The following is an 18,881-nucleotide window of genomic DNA, read 5'->3' as shown; positions in this document are numbered from 1 at the left end:
AGTAGTACGACACTCAAGAGACACCCGCAACATATCATGGCTATTTGCGATGATACTGTTTTGGAAATTATATGGGTTCGATGGTTTTAGAAATGGACAGTGGGATTGCTTTGATCGCTTTATTCTAGAACGTGGCTGTACAGTTGAATAGACTTTTGTAAACTTGATTGTAATGCTAGGTTTAGTGTGTAAAGGGTCATTGTGATTGACTGGGTGAGGTCGCACTAGGCCAATCTGATTGGTCCTCTGGTTCTGGTTCAATGGGGAAAAACTAGTCTGGTGTCGTCTCTCTGAACAGAGAGATAGTCTGGGCATTAGTGTTGCTCTCTCCAACGTAAATAGTCATGGGTCTTACTCCATTACAATCCCCACGGGTCAGTCACGCTCAGGGCAAATGAGTTTGGTTTAGTGGGTTAGCAATGGAATTTGAGGGAGATAGACAGACTCTGCCCTGTATTAATGTTCCCATCTTTAGGTCACTGAGTTTTCTCATTCATTTGGTATCGTTTGAGAAGCAGGGAAAAACAGAATCAAACTATTCATAGCTAATGTGTCCGGTGGCTTTGCATCATTAATGGAGTGGGTCATTCCACGTGTAAAGTGGAATCTGGTGACTGTTGCCATAGGAAACTGTTCTGACTGCATGGTTGTCGTAGAAAATGACAATTATGACAAAAGAAATATGTACATTGTCGACAGGGCTCATTTTAAATTAAGATAACATTTAAGCCTTCAAAGAGATGGATTGGGATCTTAAGCACTTTAATACACATGTGTAGCTTAATTTACGAATTGGAATTTGTGACGTCTCATATGAATCGCAAGAATTCAAGCATTGTTATTTCGCAAAACAAATTCAGGACGTAGCATATACAAAATGGAATACGTTTTGCACAATTGCGAAACGTTTTCGGGGATGTTTTTTTTTGCTCATGAGCTCTATTTTCAAAACTACTGGCTGAAATTATACACAATAAAAATGAATGAAGAAGAAATGAGGTAGGGGGAGTAAAAGGGGTTGAAAAAGGGTGAAATAATGAAGTCGGGGAGTGAAAGAGGATGAAAAGGGTGAAATAAAACAATGTTCAGGTAATTGCTCCTCTCTCCCTGGTGGTTTCCCTCATTAAATGCCAGTCATGTTTGCTCCAGCTTTGTAATTAACTGTCGGCGACGTGTTTCCCGACACCACGGTGGGATTGATCGGGTTCCATGAGGACGGGGAAAGCAAGGTGATTGGACCAAAGCGTTCCATCGTGGAGGTGCGAGCGCTGTATCCATGCGAGGGGTGTCCACTCAGAGGCAGAGAGAGAAAGAAAGAAAAAAACCAGGGCCTTATTAAGTCCCTCATTTGTGTTCACGCAGCGAGGAAGGGAGTGCACAGGAAACCCATAGGGATAAAAACATTCTATCTTGATTTCTCTCTCTCTCTCAGATACAGAAACCAAATTCAAATTCACAATATCAACTCTCCGCCATCGCGCTACGTCCTGTGCATATTGCTGATAGACTCAGAGCCTGTCTGTGTGTAGGGCTGCATCAGACCGGAGACGTGTTTTAGGGTCCAGATGCTCCTCTCTAACCTACGGTGTTAGTGGGAGTCTGTTCTAATGTACACACACACACACACCGTAAGGACGGCCAGACCACTCCCCCAAACAGTTACTGCAGGGCAACTGCTTAGTGATGGCGTTTTTATTTCTATGGAAACTACCCTATTTTTTGGGATGAAGTCTGTCTCTCTTGTTTATGAGAGTTACAGTGTGGAGTGTTAAGTCTCTCTTGTTTATGAGAGTTACAGTGTGGAGTGTTAAGTCTCTCTTGTTTATGAGAGTTACAGTGTGGAGTGTTTAAGTCTCTCTTGTTTATGAGAGTTACAGTGTGGAGTGTTTAAGTCTCTCTTGTTTATGAGAGTTACAGTGTGGAGTGTTTAAGTGTGGTTACAGTGTGGAATGTTAAGTCTCTCTTGTTTATGAGAGTTACAGTGTGGAGTGTTTAAGTCTCTCTTGTTTATGTTACAGTTGGAGTGTTTAAGTCTCTCTTGTTTTAGAGTGTGGAGTGTTAAGTCTCTCTTGTTTTGAGAGTTACAGTGTGGAGTTAAGTCTCTCAGTTACAGTGTGGAGTGTTAAGTCTCTTGTTTATGAGAGTTACAGTGTGGAGTGTTAAGTCTCTCTTGTTTATGAGAGTTACAGTGTGGAGTGTTTAAGTCTCTCTTGTTTATGAGAGTTACAGTGTGGAGTGTTAAGTCTCTCTTGTTTATGAGAGTTACAGTGTGGAGTGTTAAGTCTCTCTTGTTTATGAGAGTTACAGTGTGGAGTGTTTAAGTCTCTCTTGTTTATGAGAGTTACAGTGTGGAGTGTTTAAGTCTCTCTTGTTTATGAGAGTTACAGTGTGGAGTGTTTAAGTCTCTCTTGTTTATGAGAGTTACAGTGTGGAGTGTTAAGTCTCTCTTGTTTATGAGAGTTACAGTGTGGAGTGTTAAGTCTCTCTTGTTTATGAGAGTTACAGTGTGGAGTGAGTCTCTCTTGTTTATGTTTAAGTCTCTCTTGTTTATGAGAGTTACAGTGTGGAGTGTTAAGTCTCTCTTGTTTATGAGAGTTACAGTGTGGAGTGTTAAGTCTCTCTTGTTTATGAGAGTTACAGTGTGGAGTGTTAAGTCTCTCTTGTTTATGAGAGTTACAGTGTGGAGTGTTAAGTCTCTCTTGTTTATGAGAGTTACAGTGTGGAGTGTTAAGTCTCTCTTGTTTATGAGAGTTACAGTGTGGAGTGTTTAAGTCTCTCTTGTTTATGAGACTTGGAGTGTGGAGTGTTTAAGTCTCTCTTGTTTATGAGACTTGGAGTGTGGAGTGTTTAAGGCTTTGGAGTGTTAAAATGTGTAGGCTGTTCAGGTGTGAAGCCTATTTCCATCCTTGGTTACGCCAACAAAGTCTATTTTAGCTTTAGAGTTTGTCACTGCTCCGTAAGGTGTACTTCTTTATGGATTTGACGCAACTTCAACACAAATTTTTATACTGTGTCCCTGCTGCAGTGCTGATGAGTGTGTCCGTGTGTTGCTGTGGCGCGTTGAGCCATCTGTTTCCCTGTGGATGTAGATGGATGTAGATGATGGGATGTCTGACTCCTGGAGGAACACCAGGTTTTTCCTCATTTGGGCCACATATTGGATTTCAGGGTGATGAATGTGCTGTGTGGAGAGACTACGGTCGATTGGGGGGAATTAATGAGCCAGGGGTTTCACAGTCCCCATCTCCAGGAAGTTAACATCTGTCCTGTGGACAGCACAGGAAATGGGTCACCACTGGGAAGAAGGTAGAGCTTGTTCCTGCCACTGATCTAGGATCAGATGTGTTTTTTGTTGTTGTTGCCCCGTAATGGTTAAGGTTAGGAATGGGTCATCTGATCCCAGGCCCATACTGTGATCCTCTCTATTTCAGAACATTACAACATTACATATCATATGGTTTCACTATGTGACACAAATACATTTCCATTCACTTTTTACAGTAAGACTTGTGTTTTTTTAAAGCATGTTATCAACTTGGATACATCCCCAAGTGTTGGCTGGTATTCAGAGTTCACCTGATGATGTCACTAGAGACAGAGCCTCCAGACAGAGGTTATGGCCGTTTCACACACCTCTCTCACGGCTCTGTTGTGATGGGGATGTCACATTTATTCTCTGCCCAGGTGCAGGCCTGAGGGGGTAAAGCTGATATCGCCTCCCCCTCACCTCAACTCTCCTCCTCCACCTGTGACCTGAAACAGAAGGAGACGAGGAGAGATGGGGTGGGGGGGGATCCATGTGGTTACCATGGTGAGGCCTGTCGGACCAGCTCAGGCTGATACTGTGACAGTGACACACAAGGTTTTGATCAGAGGGGGAAAGGAGAATAAAATGAAAGAGACGGAGCGACATCTGGATATAAAATGGAGGATATAGAGATAGGAGAGCACTGAGATGAATGAGGGCGATCCTTAAACCACGCCTAAGACATAAAATACAAATAAATCTAATATTAAAATAGTAAGAAGGACATTTTGAGCAAAAGAGTGATAGAAAGCGAGGGAGAAAGAGAAAGAGGAAGGGTGGAGAGGTGGACAGCTCTGATGGAGCCCTTAGACAAAAACAGTGATGTGAGAATTCCATTGGGTCGCCATTGTAATGGAGCGTATCCCCGGAAGCTGAGTCGTTTGACCCAGGAAGGGGATGGCCTGAGGGACTGTGGCAGAGAGGCAGGGTCAGGGGTCCGGTCTGGTCTGGGCACTGAACAGGCATATCTCTCAAAGTCGTCACTCTCACAGAGGACAGGGAAGAGGGGAAGAGGGGAAGAGGGAGGGGAGCAGGGGAGGTCCAGCGTAACTCGTCACTCATTTCTCTCCACAGGCAGAGGCAAGCTGTTGCCTTCATGATGAGTGTTTGTGCATATATGTGTGTGCATGTACTTCTAGTTCACGCCATGACTTATTCATGAGAAGATATTGGGTTTTGCCTGTGTGATCTCTTTCAGTACCTAAGACTCCAATCCATTTCTCTCTCTGTCTCTTTTGCAGCCCAAGGTGCCCAATTCTGACTGGCGTTACTCTGCTTCACTTAGGGCTGGGATGCAGAGGTAAGCACATATAACCTTTTACCATACCTCAAAAGGTGTCCACTGTCCATTAGAATGTTACTCCAAGATTCATAATTCACCAGCATTCCATTCCTTTTAAACCCTCATAAATCCTATGTTACTTTACCCATTCCCCTCCACTATACGTACTACTCACATTGCTGCTTGTTTAATTCAAATGGATGCCAAACCCTATAGCACAACAGAAGAATTTCCTTCGGAGTCAGCCACACTAAAAAAAAAAAGCAAGTTCCGCAGGCTCTAGTTTTGTCTAATCTTGATTACTGTCCAGTCGTGTGGTCCAGTGCTGTAAGGAAAGACCTAGTTAAGCCGCAGCCGGCCCAGAACAGAGCGACACGTTTGGCTCTTAATTGTAATCAGAGGGCTGATATAAATAGCTAGGCGTTGAGGAGAGACTGACTGTGTCACTTCTTCTTTTTATAAGAAACAATAATGTGTTGAAAATCCCAAATTGTTTGCATAGTCAATTTACACACAGATCAGACACACACTTATCCCACCAGACATGCCACCAGGGGTCTTTTCACAGTCCCCAAAACCAGAACAAATTCAAGAAAACATACAGTATTATATCGAGCCCTTATTGCATGGAACTTCCTTCCATCTCATATTGCTAAAATAAACAGCAAACCTGGTTTCAAAACAAAGATAAAGCAACACCTCGCAGCACAAAGCCTCTCCCCTATTTGACCAGATAGTTTGTTTGTAATCATTGATATGTAGGCTACGTGTGCCTTTAAAAATATATATATATATATCTAGTTCTGTCTTTGATGTTCTGTATTATTTCATGTTTTGTGTTGGACCCCAGGAAGAGTAGCTGCTGCTTTTGCAACAGCTAATGGGGATCCTAATAAAATACCAAATACCAAAATACATTACTATTAAATCAGATATTATCCTATTTATATAGCATCTGCTCTACAGTATTCTTTTAGCTTGGTTGTTAGACAGTAGTAGATAGAGAGCAAGGGGTAATCAGGGGGTCAGTGATAGACAGACGGAGGGATGGAGAGAGAGAGGGACAGAGAGGGGGATGGAGAGAGAGATGGAGGGGAGGGCAGTTAGGCGGAAATATGGCATTGGGAATGCGCAACACACCACAGGGATCACATTACCCATGAGCCATTGGGCCACTAGCTGCTCTGGGATTGTCTGGGCTTGACCCAAACGAGGAGCATGCTAATGAGAGGGAGGGGCTAAGTTAACGAGCAGAGCCAGCCTTAATGAGCCAGGGGTAGCCAGGCGAACCACATCACCAAATGCACTGCACTGCGGCCAGGTAATCTCATAGTACACACACACACACACACACACACACACACACACACACACACACACACACACACACACACACACACACACACACACACACACACACACACTGCTCTGCTGCAGTTCCGATCTCATGAACTGAGGATGACTGGCGGACCAGTCCCTCCATCGGGGAAAAACAGAAGTAGGTCATCTGCCACCGCCCTTCACAAACACACACACACACACACACACACACACACACACACACACACACACACACACACACACATAGATGTCTATCCCTCCGGCCATGACAGACAGCACTGCGGCAGTGATGAGGGACATGAGAGATGACAGAATGGACAACGCTTTCACAGCTCCCTGTAAACAACGTCTGTCTGTCTGTCTGTCCAGAGACATGGTTCATCAGGGTCAGTGTGTGTATTTGTCATTGTTTTATGGCTTATCATTTATTGTTTATTGTGTCTGTCTCGTGTGTGTGTGTGTGTGTGTGTGTGTGTCAGATTACAGTTTTTTCCAACTGCTTACACAAGTTTTCAAAACTGTCTCCTTTTTTTCAAAACTCTACACACAATTCCCAAAACTGCACACACAAAATGCAAAATGCCTCACATCTCCTTCAAAATGTAACACTGCATTCAAAATGCCGTAAACACATGTCAGAATGAAGCATTTGCATGAAATGGCAAACACTGCTTTCATAACAGTACATTTTTGGATATACCATGTAAACACTGTTGTTCTAAATCTAAAACTCTTTGGTCTTTGCTAGGCTTATATCTACATATCAATACAATGTTCTACGGTGAAAGTAATCTGCTGAGAGGGGTAACAAGTACACTGTAAACACCAATGCAATGTAGAAACAGAAAATATTTATTAGGCCAAACATTACTGTTGTATACAGTAGCATACAACAAAACCATAAACATATGTAAAGCAAAAGTATATTCTTTAGAATACAGTAAAGAACACAATTGTGTGTGTGGGGTCCCGGGGGTCAGCCCAGGAATTGGGGGGGAATCACCAGAGCTAAGCTACGTTTCATCTCTTCTCCGGCCTGAGTCTGGCCACAATACTTCATCCACATCACAGGATATGTTTTCTCTTGTCAAACATCGAGGGAAGTATCTCCTAGCATGGCGTATCCAACCTTGGACAGAGGCAACCTCTATGTCCCCACATAGACCATATTTATAACTGCAGTCTCTTGTACATCTGTAAACAAGTGTCCTCGTCCTCCATGATGTCTTTGCCTTTCCACTCTGTACAGAATTCAAACACAGTATGTGTTCAGCATAGGAACTGTAAACAATGTACAAAAAAATGTAGTACAGCATGATAACCAACCTCATTCATTCAATGCAGTGCAGTAAATGGATGGCTTAGAGTTACAAATGTTTATGCAATACTATGCAGTCATATGTATTTTACAGTACAATACTGTAATGCTAAAATAGTCATTATATAGTTGCAGACCTGTTCTCATTTCTGAAGGTTCGAATTATGGACGCCACTGTAAATCGACTCAAGTTGGGCTGGACTCTCAGTCCAGCCTCTCTCATGGTCAAACCGTGGTTGATCACATGATAAACAAGTGTTGCCCTAATCTCATCAGAGATGGCTCTCCTTCCTTCTCTTCTTTGCCCTCGTCCTCTTCTTCATCTTCCCCTCCCTCCTACTCCTCTTGCTCTCTGTCCATTGTTGGCATCCATTGTTCAAAACAGGTAATCTGACCTATGACCTATTTATAGGCCTATACTACAGTAAAGCAGTGATTGGTTAGTGATCAGTTAAGCTATTAGTGTTTGCACATGTTTGCACATGTGAGGAGTGTGTGTGGTGAATAAGTGTAGCATTTTGATTGGTTGTGTTTGGAAAAGGAAAGCAAGTCCCTTCCTGTTAGATTTTTGTGTTTTAGGTAGAGAATTGTGTGTAGTGTTTTGAAAAAAATGTTTTATGCAATTGACAACTTGAGTCAAAGGCCGAGAAATAGCTTATGGTTTTGGATATTTGATGTGTAGTTATGCACTTTAAGTGAGAGGTTTCAAAAATCGTGTGACATGAAAAGATTTTGTGTGTAAGCAGTTGGAAAAAACTGTAATACAAGTTTAATACAAGTTTAACATCTGAGTGTCATTGGTGTTACACAGATTCCCTCATAATTACAGCAGGGTTTAATGAGAGTTAATGTGCTTGGGCAAATCATTCTAATACATGAAATCGCTCTTGTCACTTTAGCATGGAGCCCTTTATCCATCCCTCCTCCTCTCTCTTCCCCTCCCTCCCTAAATCTGAGCTGTTTACTGATCTATTTATACTCTACTGAGATTACAGTTTGTTTGAAACATTTTGAGACATTTTGAGTGTATACCCCAAACAGCAATGCACTTGAGTAATGATTTTGACCTAGTTAGTTTTACAGCCCTAAATATATTTCTCTGTAATTATGAACCCCGCTAAGCTAGAGGCTAGCGTGTCTATGGGTTCATTTTTACTGCACTGGTTGTAATAATGACAGGCAAAGAGAAATGTTTGCCAATTTTATTCAAAATAAAAAACATGGGCCTCCCGGGTGGCGCAGTAGTCTAGGGCACTGCATCGCAGTGCCAGCTGTGCTACCAGAGACTCTGGGTTCGAGCCCAGGCTCTGTTGCAGGAGGTCCGTGGGGCAACACACAATTGGCCCAGCGTCGTCTGGGTTAGGGAGGGTTTGGCTAGTAGGGATATCCTTGTCTCGTCGCGCACTGGCATAGTGTTTCCTCCGACACATTGGTGCGGCTGGCTTCCGGGTTGGATGCGCACTGTGTTAAGAAGCAGTGCGGCTTGGTTGGGTTGTGTTTCGGAGGACGCATGGCTTTCGACCTTCGTCTCTCCCAGGCCCGTACGGGAGTTGTAGCGGTGAGACAAGATAGTAACTACTAACAATTGGATACCACGAAAAGGGGGTCAACTTTAACATTTTAAAAATTTAAATTAAAAAACAGAAATACCTTATTTACATAAGTATTCAGACACTTTGCTATGAGACTTGAAATTGAGGTCAGGTGCATCCTGTTTCCATTGATCATCCTTGAGATCTTTCTACAATCGGAGAACCAGTGGTAAATTCAGTTGATTGGACATGATTTGGAAAGTGAGTGTTTGTGAGGGTCGGCCGTCTGAATATATTCCCACAGTTGACAGTGCATTTCAGAGCTAAAACCAAGCCATGAGGTCGAAGGAATTGTCTGCAGAGCTCTGAGACAGGATTTATGTCTAGGCACAGATTTGGGATTTGGGAAAGGGTAGCAAAACATTTCTGCAACAACACATCATTCTTAAATGGAAGAAGTTTGTAACCACCAGGACTCTTCCTAGAGCTGGCCGGTCGGCCAAATTGAGCAATCGGAAGAGAAGGACCTTGGTCAGGGAAGTGACCAAGAACCCAATGGTCACTCTGACAGAGCTCCAGAGTTCCTCTGTGGAGATTGGAGAACCTTCCAGAAGGATAACCATCTCTACAGCACTCCACCAATCAGGCCTTTGTGGTAGTGTGGCCAGATAGAAGCCACTCCTCAGAAAAAGGCACATGAGAAACCTGCTTGGAGTTTTCCAAAAGGCACCTAAAGAACTCTCAGACCATGAGAAACAAGATTCTCTGGTCTGATGAAACCAAGATTGAAAATCTTTGGCCAGAATGCCAAGTGTCTGGAGGAAACCTGGCACCATCCCTACAGTGAAGCATGGTGGTGGCAGCATCACGCTGTGGGATGTTTTTCAGTGTCATGGACTGGGAGACTATTCAGGATCGAGAGAAAGATTAACCGAGCAAAGTACAGAGAGATTATTGATGAAAACCTGCTCCAGAGTGCTCAGCACTTCAGACTGGGGTGAAGGTTCACCTTACAACAGGACAATGACCCTAAGCACACAGCCAAGCCAACGCAGGAGTGGCTTCAGGACAAGTCTCAGAATGTCCTTGAGTGGCCCAGCCAGAGCCCGGACTTGAACCCGATCGAACATCTCTGGAGAGCGTAAAATAGCTGTGCAGCGACGCTCCCCATCCAACCTGACAGAGTTTGAGAGGATCTGCAGAGAAGAACGGGAGAAACTATAGATAGATAGATAAATACATGGTATTTGCAGGGTACAGTGATAATCTTATGCTCTTGGCTCCAACAGAGAAGGTTAAATAAAAAATGAAGATACATTTTTTTTAAAGTGAATGAGACATAATAAAGATAATAATTCTATGCACATTTACACCTGTGGGGACAGGGTAAGAGTCCGTTTGGGAAAGTCCATGGGGGAGCAGCAGGGGGGGAGTGAGAAGTGATGGGATGAACTAACCATCAGCCAGACAGACAGACAAGCAGGCTGATTGTCTTTCAGAAAGACAAAGAGACATTTACATGGACACAAGGAGAAAGTGGGACAATGAGCAAAAGAGGTGCGTGTGTAAAATCACCCGGGGAAGCCAAACCAGGGGGGGAAAGCCATATTACAACCTACGTGTTGTGATAATTGCATTGTTTGCTCTATAACCTGTTAGTTCATAAGCCTTGACATCATGATGTATATAGGCCTAAAGGCTGAGACAATAAGAAGCCCCATTGGCAGAATCAATTTAACCACACCTTTATTTCGTTACAAAGCCAGAGTACAACCTCTGTCCTGTGAAGTCCAGAAAACATATTGCATGTAACTATCTCAGTTACATGAGATACAGCAGGTCAAGCAAGGTAATGTTTCCGACATTTTCAGACCACTAAACTACTATTGATTTAGAACCACAGAGAGTTATACCGCAAGTCACAAAGAAAACAGGAGATGCCTCCACTATTCCAGCACCATTTCATCTTCAACATTTGAACATCATCAAACCGCCTATGCTTGGTCTAATACAGTGACAAATGAAAGATACCAAAAACAATGTAGTCCAATCAACGTAAGATAAATATGATGTGGCTGTCCTTGGATCTGATTTGTGTGTGTGTGTGCGTGTGTGTGTGCAAGTAGAAAAAACATGTTGGCTCACCCTACACCCTCCTCTTTCATGTTGACTAAACGGTCCATCACTTTATCATACAGTACAAGCTTTTTTTTGTTTGTCCTAGGCTACCTGGCTAAAATGCTTGCTCGCTAGCCTAACTTCCTTTCATGGGCAACGTTAGCTAGTTAACATTAGCCTTCTACATCTAGCTACATATTGAACTTCCATCCTCTCAGTCCAGGGGCATAATATGAATATATGGTTGGATCAAAATCACCATTATAATCATTGGCTAGCAGGGGAAATGAAGTAAAACCACATGTCCAAATCCTTATCCATCCATTGCTAAATTCAGAAAAGGACCATTTTAGCTAGCTAGCTAGCCACCAGAGGACAGCAACACAACAAGATGTAACAATTCAAGTTGTTTCTGTCAATTATGGATTTCTCTTGATGTGATGAGAAAGAAGCCAAATCAAAACGGTCTTCCCTTGACACTAGCTCAGTTTAGCTCAGCGATGATTGGCTATTATTTCATTTGTTTAAATGATCAAGGGAGGCCTAATGCTCGCTGGCTTCCCTGCATTCAGTGCTACAGGCGGCAACAATGTGGTACTCTTTATGACCAGACAGCATCACAGAGATGGCCTACACATACAGAGACAGAGTGGCGCTGTTTCGCTCGCTCGGATCCTTTCTCCGGTGAGATACATTCAACCTCTTGTGAATTGAAGGAAAATTATGAAACACAAAGAGAAAAAATAAACGTTATTTTGTTTCTTTTTTTTCTTGGTCATTTTTTGGGGGGGAAGCCTGGCTTCCCTTGGCATCCATGAATACACGTCACTGACAACGAGAGAGAAACAGATACAGGCATTAGCTTTAGGAACATGCTTTAGATCCAGTGTTCCCCATTAATAATTGATCAGTGAATCTGGATGACTCCAGCTCTACACAGCACTTAAAATGGCCACCCTGCCAAATCTCTATTCATCTCCTTATACCACTACAAAAAGACAGGAGGACCTTTACACACACAACACACACACATTTCGATACAGCTGATGGAATAGAGATGACGGAGGCGTGAAAAATTGCAAAGAAAGAAAGGGAGGGAGAGGGGGAAGGGAGAAATGAAGAAAGAGAGAATGGGTGAGGGGGACAGAGGGTGAATCAGATGGCAGAAGAGCGAGGAGAGGATAGGGACTGAGCTGTGATTGCCTGACCTTGGGGGTGAACACGCTCACACATACACCCGCACACATACACGCACATGCACATGTGTGCACGCGGACGGCCGGACAGTGTGTGAAGAGCCTGGAGAAGAAGTGCAACTAAAATGGTGGCAATACTGCTGCCTCCTCCCACACGCTTTCCCTTCCTCCTGTCTCTCTTAAATGTTCAACTATTATTTATTTCAATAGCTTCACTTTTACCCTATGGAGAAAATGTCCTTGTGTTCCACCTTTGACATTTTGCAGTATATTGTGTTATAGGATCGAGTATTCAATCGCATATTGGGCACTTTCAAGTATGTGTGTGTAGGCCAGAGAGAGAAATACAGCGAGAGAGAGACACAGAGAAAGGGACTCCAGCTGAAGTGGGGGAATGGTTCTCTTCTCATCTGACCTCTGTGAGACTAAACTTTGCGAGACCCAGTTTTCCAGGCAGGGTCAAAGGGAAGGAGAGAAGAGAGGGATTAAACATGGAATAGTAGCAATGCAGGAGAATTGAAAGAGGGAGAGCACCTCCTTAAAACCATATTGACGGGTTGATATCGGGAGACTGTTTGCATTTAGCATGTACACGCGCACACACACAGCGCTCTGCGCATTGTTAGCTCTGCCTGCTGGTTTCAGTCGCCCCTGGTTCCTCTTAAGGTTTCTTCCTAGGTTTCTGCCTTTCTAGGGAGTTTTTCCGAGCCACTGTGCTTCTACATCTGCATTGCTCACTTTCCTGGGTTTTAGGCTGTGTTTCTGCCGGTGTAAAAAAAGACATTAAGAATGCATTTGATTTGATGTAATATCTGCTAACACAATAAAGAGAAAGTCTAGATAGAGAGTGTTTTTCTAATCCTCAATGAAAACCCTGCTCTGCATCTCACTATGGTAAAAGGTGCTGCCCTTATTGGATAAATGATAGTGGAACATGCAGATTATTTCAAAAGCGACATGAAACGGACCTGAACCCTTTTCATGATTAAAACATTTAACCATAGTTTGAATAGAGGACATTAAGATTTAGTGGAATCTCGTACCTTACATTTATGGCGTGTGTGTGTGTGTGTGTGTGTGTGTGTGTGTGTGTGTTTAAGGTTCTGTTTATTTGCTGTATTTTGGCAGCAGCCTGTCGCTGTTTTAACACCGCAGAGCTCAATACATTTTAGTTAGGAGGGTTGCTGAAATCCCTGGGGTGGGTGTGAAAATGTTAGAGCACCCATCTGTAATCCCTAATCCAGGGAGCGGTGTGAATATGCAGGGTGACTACTGTTTAATCCTAATCCAAGGACCCATTTGAGTTCCTGAGATGGAATTGGTCTGACCCCCTCCTGAGACCCCTGCTACTGACTGTGCACACACACACACACACACACACACACACACACACACACACACACACACACACACACACACACACACACACACACACACACACACACACACACACACACCGTGGTTTCCTACCATGGCTTAATTTAGTAATGCTCTGTATTATAGGAAACTTGTGGAGCGAGAGACGACTGGGTCCACAGAAGCTTATAGCTGCTGCTGCCTTATGGCCCTGTGATAGAGAATATAATGGAGTTCACCCAGAAAACAGCATGTGTGTGATGTGTTTGAGAGTGAAAGGGTGTGTTTGTGTGTGTGTTTATGAGAGAAAGCTCTCTCAATATATACGGTACCATCAGACTGTGTGTGTGTGTGTTATATTTCTCTAGACTCTGTAACCTCTGAAATTGTGTGTGTTGGGATGTTTCTCCAGTGTGTAACCTCAGAGTGTGTGTGTGTGTTGTGTTCCAGCTCAGTGCACATGGAGGAGTCGTCGGTGATGCAGGGAGCGCAGGGGGTTCTGGTCCAGAACTGGCCGACCGTGTCTAGCGCCGCCGGAGGTAAGAGCCAGGCCACTACACCACACACTGAACTGCTCTGACCCTGACCAGACCAAAGCAGAATACAATCAGACTAAGACCCTGAGCAACCCAGGCCAATGCAGAACAACTCAAGACTATCAAAAACCAACCCAGACTAGCTAAGCCAGACCTACCCAAGGACAATCCAGACCAGTTTAGGCCAACGCAGACTAACTCAGACTACCTTTTACAAAAATCACATTCGTCCCCCACGTCTCGTAACCCTGGTGACTGTTCTTGTCACCTCTGTACTTCTCGGATGATGAAACGGGCCGTAGCTTCCTGCTCTTGGCTGCTCTCGGATGCTCTCTACCTCATTAGCATACTCATTATAACCGCACAAGAAGCGTTAACATCTGACTCAAGGTCAGTACCTTCCGGAACAGACGTGTTTGGGTGGAGAGGAACTCAGCTGGAATGTGTTATGTAGCAGGGTCCAGGGAGGGAGGGAGGGAGGGGGAAGTAGAGATTGAATGAGGGGCGAGTAACGAGAGAGGAGTGGAACGTGAAGACATTGTGGAGGATACAGAGAGATAGAAAGGTGTGGGAGAGAGATGGATTGACACAGGAAGAGAAGGATGACAGTGCAATTTACTGAGTAGATAGAAAGGTGATTTGTTGTAATTGAGGTATGCTGAGAATGACCCGGCTCTCTGTCCATTATAGACAGCCTGACTAACTGCCCACACACACAGTCTTCTCTCTCTCTCTCTCTCTCTCGCTCTCTCTCACACACACACTCTGCCTTCCCCGCTTAGCAATCGATTTCTTGCCCAGACTGAGGAGTTGCAGCCTTGAGCAGGGGGGTGGTGAGTGGAGGGAAACCGAATGGGTGGAGATGCCAGTCTTCATGGGTCGGGTTGGCTGGAGTTGACTAAGGGGTTGTAGAAAGGGGTGACAGGATGGGGAGGGTGTATACTGGGATCGACAGAGTAAGGGGTTGGATGGATTTTTAATGGGGGGGGGGAGTTAAAGTAAAGAGTTGGATGCTAAATGAAGCAGTGCCGTCTGGGCAGGAACGTTGGGGGTTTGGAATAATGGGGATGGAGTCCAAAAAAAGTCTAATGGCAAATTTTAGGATGTAGAATGATTCAATTGACCAGATTTGAAAAAATGTCAGGAAGTTGTAACGGTGAAGATGTAGACAGGGACACAGTCAGTCGTTGCCTGTCGGGCTTTCTGCAGGTTTAGGACCTGAAGTCACTTTAATGCATTGCTGCAGCGTGAGAGAGGAGAGGTGTTGGGTCGATTGTTACAACTGCAGGGTGGGTTTGTGTGTGTCGTCTGACAGAGTCTATTTGCTTTCTGTTCGATGTGAAGACAAAGAGCCACAGCTGGAGACCACGCCCCTGTTCCTTCCCCCGTGTTTCCATCAGGGTGGGTTTGTGTGTGTCGTCTGACAGAGTCTATTTGCTTTCTGTTCGATGTGAAGACAAAGAGCCACAGCTGGAGACCACGCCCCTGTTCCTTCCCCCGTGTTTCCATCAGGGTGGGTTTGTGTGTGTCGTCTGACAGAGTCTATTTGCTTTCTGTTCGATGTGAAGACAAAGAGCCACAGCTGGAGACCACGCCCCTGTTCCTTCCCCGTGTTTCCATCAGGGTGGGTTTGTGTGTGTCGTCTGACAGAGTCTATTTGCTTTCTGTTCGATGTGAAGACAAAGAGCCACAGCTGGAGACCACGCCCCTGTTCCTTCCCCCGTGTTTCCATCAGGGTGGTTTGCTGCGGATATTTGTGTTTGTTTAGGAGTTTGTGTATGTATTTTTATGTATGAGAAAGCGAGACTGTGTGTGTGTGTGTGTGTGTGTGTGTGTGTGTGTGTGTGTGTGTGTGTGTGTGTGTGTGTGTGTGTGTGTTCGCTCCCTGCTTTGTGTGCAGCTCCTGGTATGACAGATGGAGTCCAGCCTACGCCCAGATTAACAGACTCACATTAATGAAATCAGGATTCTGCATGCTGCCTAACTCTATCACTCTCTCCTCTCCTCTCTGCTTCCATCCACCCCGCCATTTCACAGCTATGTTTCTAAAGCAGGGGCACGCACAGGGATTCACAGAGGGCTGTGCTGGATCTGAACAATCCCCTGGGGAGAAATTGGTAGAGGGAAGAAAAGAGAAGGAGAGGGAGAAATGCAGAGCCAGAGAGCGAAAGGAAGGAGAGGAGAAATGGAGAGCAGTGAGAGGGAGAGAGGAAAGGAGGGAAGAGAGGGATGGGGGACTGGGAGAGAGGGTGGAGAGTGTGACAATGAGTTGGAAAAAAGAGACAGGCAGAGAGTGAAAAGGGGAGAGAGGGGGAGGGAGAGAGGGATGGAGGGCTGCTGTTGCTAGGGGAGAGTGTGTTGCTAGGGGAGAGTGGTTGACTCGGAGAGCGAGAGAAAATGAGGGAGAGAGAGAAAGCTCACAGCATTATTCTCCATCAGCACTGTCGCTGTGACGCCCAAGTCCTACCGCTTCACTGGAGGATGCAGTTTCCACGGCAACCATTCATAGCCCTGAACTGAGTGTCGAGAGAGAGAGAGAGAGAGAGAGAGAGAGAGGGAGAGAGAGAGAGAGATGGGCTGTGAGGTTGAAGCAACACAGGTGAATAGAGAGAAATTGGGAGGTGGCTGCTGGTCAAATAAAAAACAAGCGTTGGATAGAAAGGAGGAAGAGGTTGTGTTGGTCTGAGGAGGACATGGTGAGGGGAAACAAGGAGAGAGGGAAGGAGAGAGGGAGAGAGGGAGAGAGGGAAGGAGAGAGTTAGAGAGGGAGACTGACCTACATACACAGGGCCGTGCTGTACTGCAGAGGTGGAGGCAGGTTTATTGCAGGTCTTTATGCATCACTGCTCTATTTGATGACAGGGACACACACACACACACACACACACAAGCCTGATTTGATGAGGGGGGACAGGAGTCAACAGCAGCTTGCACCTGACGAGGCAAAACGGAGGACAGCGGATGAGGGAGAAGGGGTAGAAAGGGCAAGAGAGGGGGAGAAAGGGTGAAAGAAGGAGAGAAAAGGGTGTGCCATGCCCTCCTCCGTAAATAAGCTCCATGGCAGGTGGTCCATCCTGTGTCCCTCTCCCTTATTCAACCTTCTGGAGTCCAACCATATGACCACAACACGTTGTTGGGTTAGACTAGGGGAGGGTGGAGGCGTATAATTCTAATTTGATGAATGCAGAGATGGAGAGTTGAGGTTTCTGCGTTCAGCTGTTCAAGCAGAGAATCTGTGGTGGTAGTATTGTTATGTGAGTAGGTCTGCTGGATAGAACTCTCTGGAACCTGCCTGGGGCGGAGAGCCAACTCAGGAGGGGAAGCCTAGACCAAGTTGTTCCTCTCTGCTCATCTAAAAATGCCTCCCCTCTTCCTTTTATTCCTCCTCTCCTCCACCTCCTTCCTTCCGATCTTCGCCGACTTCTGTCTATCTCTGTCTGTCCTCCTTTTTTGTTTAATTTCTGCCCCTCACCATTTCATTTTCTGCCTCTGTTTCTGTTGTCCTCTCTCACCCTCATTTTCTCACCCTCCCTCTCTCCTGCCCTCTCCCCCCCCTCTCTCTCTCCCTTACTCTTTTTCTCTCTATCTATCTCACTCCCACTCCCACTCTCTTTCTCACCCTTTCTCTCTCTCTCTCTCTCTGCTTCACTTAGAATAAATCCGTTTCTAATAGTCTGCTAACAGTCATGTCACTATTAATGAATATACCATCCTCATTAGAAGCACTGCTCTCATTTAGATGAGACACACACACACACACACACACACAGAGAGTTGGCAGTGGCACCTCTTTTTGAGGCTGTTGAGGACGGCCTCTTGGGAGAGCTTGTCTCCACCATCTGTCACATGATCCGTCTGGGCATCACACTTCAAGGTGCGCGCACACACACACACACACACACACACACACACACACACACACACACACACACACACACACACGGTGAAGAAAAACACACAATCACTGTCACCAACACATACTGTAATTTCTCATAAAAAATAAAAAACAACACACACAACCAGTCGCCATAGTTTATTTTTACACACACAAGTACACTTGCTCCTTCATGTTGCCGTTATCAGTCAGGGGAATATATGGTGATTCATGCAGACACACATATACTCCTGTCACTACCCAGGCACAGGCAGAAAAATACAGATGCATGAATAACAATTAGGTTTTGAAGAGACAGCAGTATCGCTTAGGGTTTCAGTCCTCATAATACACACTCACACATGTACACATATGTACACACACACACACACACACACACGGAGCGCAGGTGTTTTGATAGAGAAGGGTGTGGTCCCAGCCATGAGAGCTGGGACCATTGCGAGTGTAGCGTTTCACTACACCCGCAATAACAATCTGCTACATATGTGTATGTGACCAATACAAATAATTTGATTTGCTATCACAACAACCCATTATCTTCTAGCACTGCAGTGCCTCTCCCTCTCTAAAATAAATCTGCACCTTCAGGATTTTTAGTAGCAGTTTTTCTACCTTTCTGGGTGGATCGCATTTCATACCCGCATCCCTGTACTTCCTCTCTCTCCTCGTCCTCTCTCTTGCTCCTCATCCTCTCTCTTCCTCCTCGTCCTCTCTCCTCCTCCTCGTCCTCTCTCCTCCTCCTCCTTCCTTCATTATGTCAGCCTGCACTGCGCTCCACTGCGCTTCTGCGCAAGCGGCCGATGGATCGTGGAGCTCCTGGATGATTTAAGTCACTGTGAAAACCTTGGTCAGCAGAGAGACAAAGAGAGAGACGGAGAGAGAGACGGAGAGAGAGATGGAGAGACAGACAGACAGACAGACGGAGAGACAAACAGACAGAGAGACAGACAGAGAGAGAGAGACAGTCAGAGAGACAGACAGTCAGACGGAGAGACAGACA

General features: G+C 45.1%; 1 protein-coding gene across 16 annotated transcripts in view; it reads left to right on the top strand.

Moving 5' to 3' along the window:
* The window catches only part of LOC112220813 (protocadherin alpha-C2-like), a 211,359-nt gene that overhangs the window by 176,795 nt on the left and 15,683 nt on the right, over positions 1 to 18,881 (top strand). For all 16 annotated transcript variants that reach the window (XM_042302982.1, XM_042302974.1, XM_042302987.1 and 13 more), the window contains 2 exons: positions 4,549 to 4,607; positions 13,901 to 13,989. In XM_042302982.1, coding sequence (XP_042158916.1) covers positions 4,549 to 4,607; positions 13,901 to 13,989 — 148 coding nt within the window. The remainder of the gene's footprint in view (positions 1 to 4,548; positions 4,608 to 13,900; positions 13,990 to 18,881) is intronic.

Source organism: Oncorhynchus tshawytscha, linkage group LG21, assembly GCF_018296145.1.
Source record: "Oncorhynchus tshawytscha isolate Ot180627B linkage group LG21, Otsh_v2.0, whole genome shotgun sequence".
In the NCBI taxonomy this organism is placed as follows: domain Eukaryota; kingdom Metazoa; phylum Chordata; class Actinopteri; order Salmoniformes; family Salmonidae; genus Oncorhynchus; species Oncorhynchus tshawytscha.
Note: the sequence above shows the minus strand (reverse complement) of the source record. Positions and strands in the feature narration are given on the sequence as shown.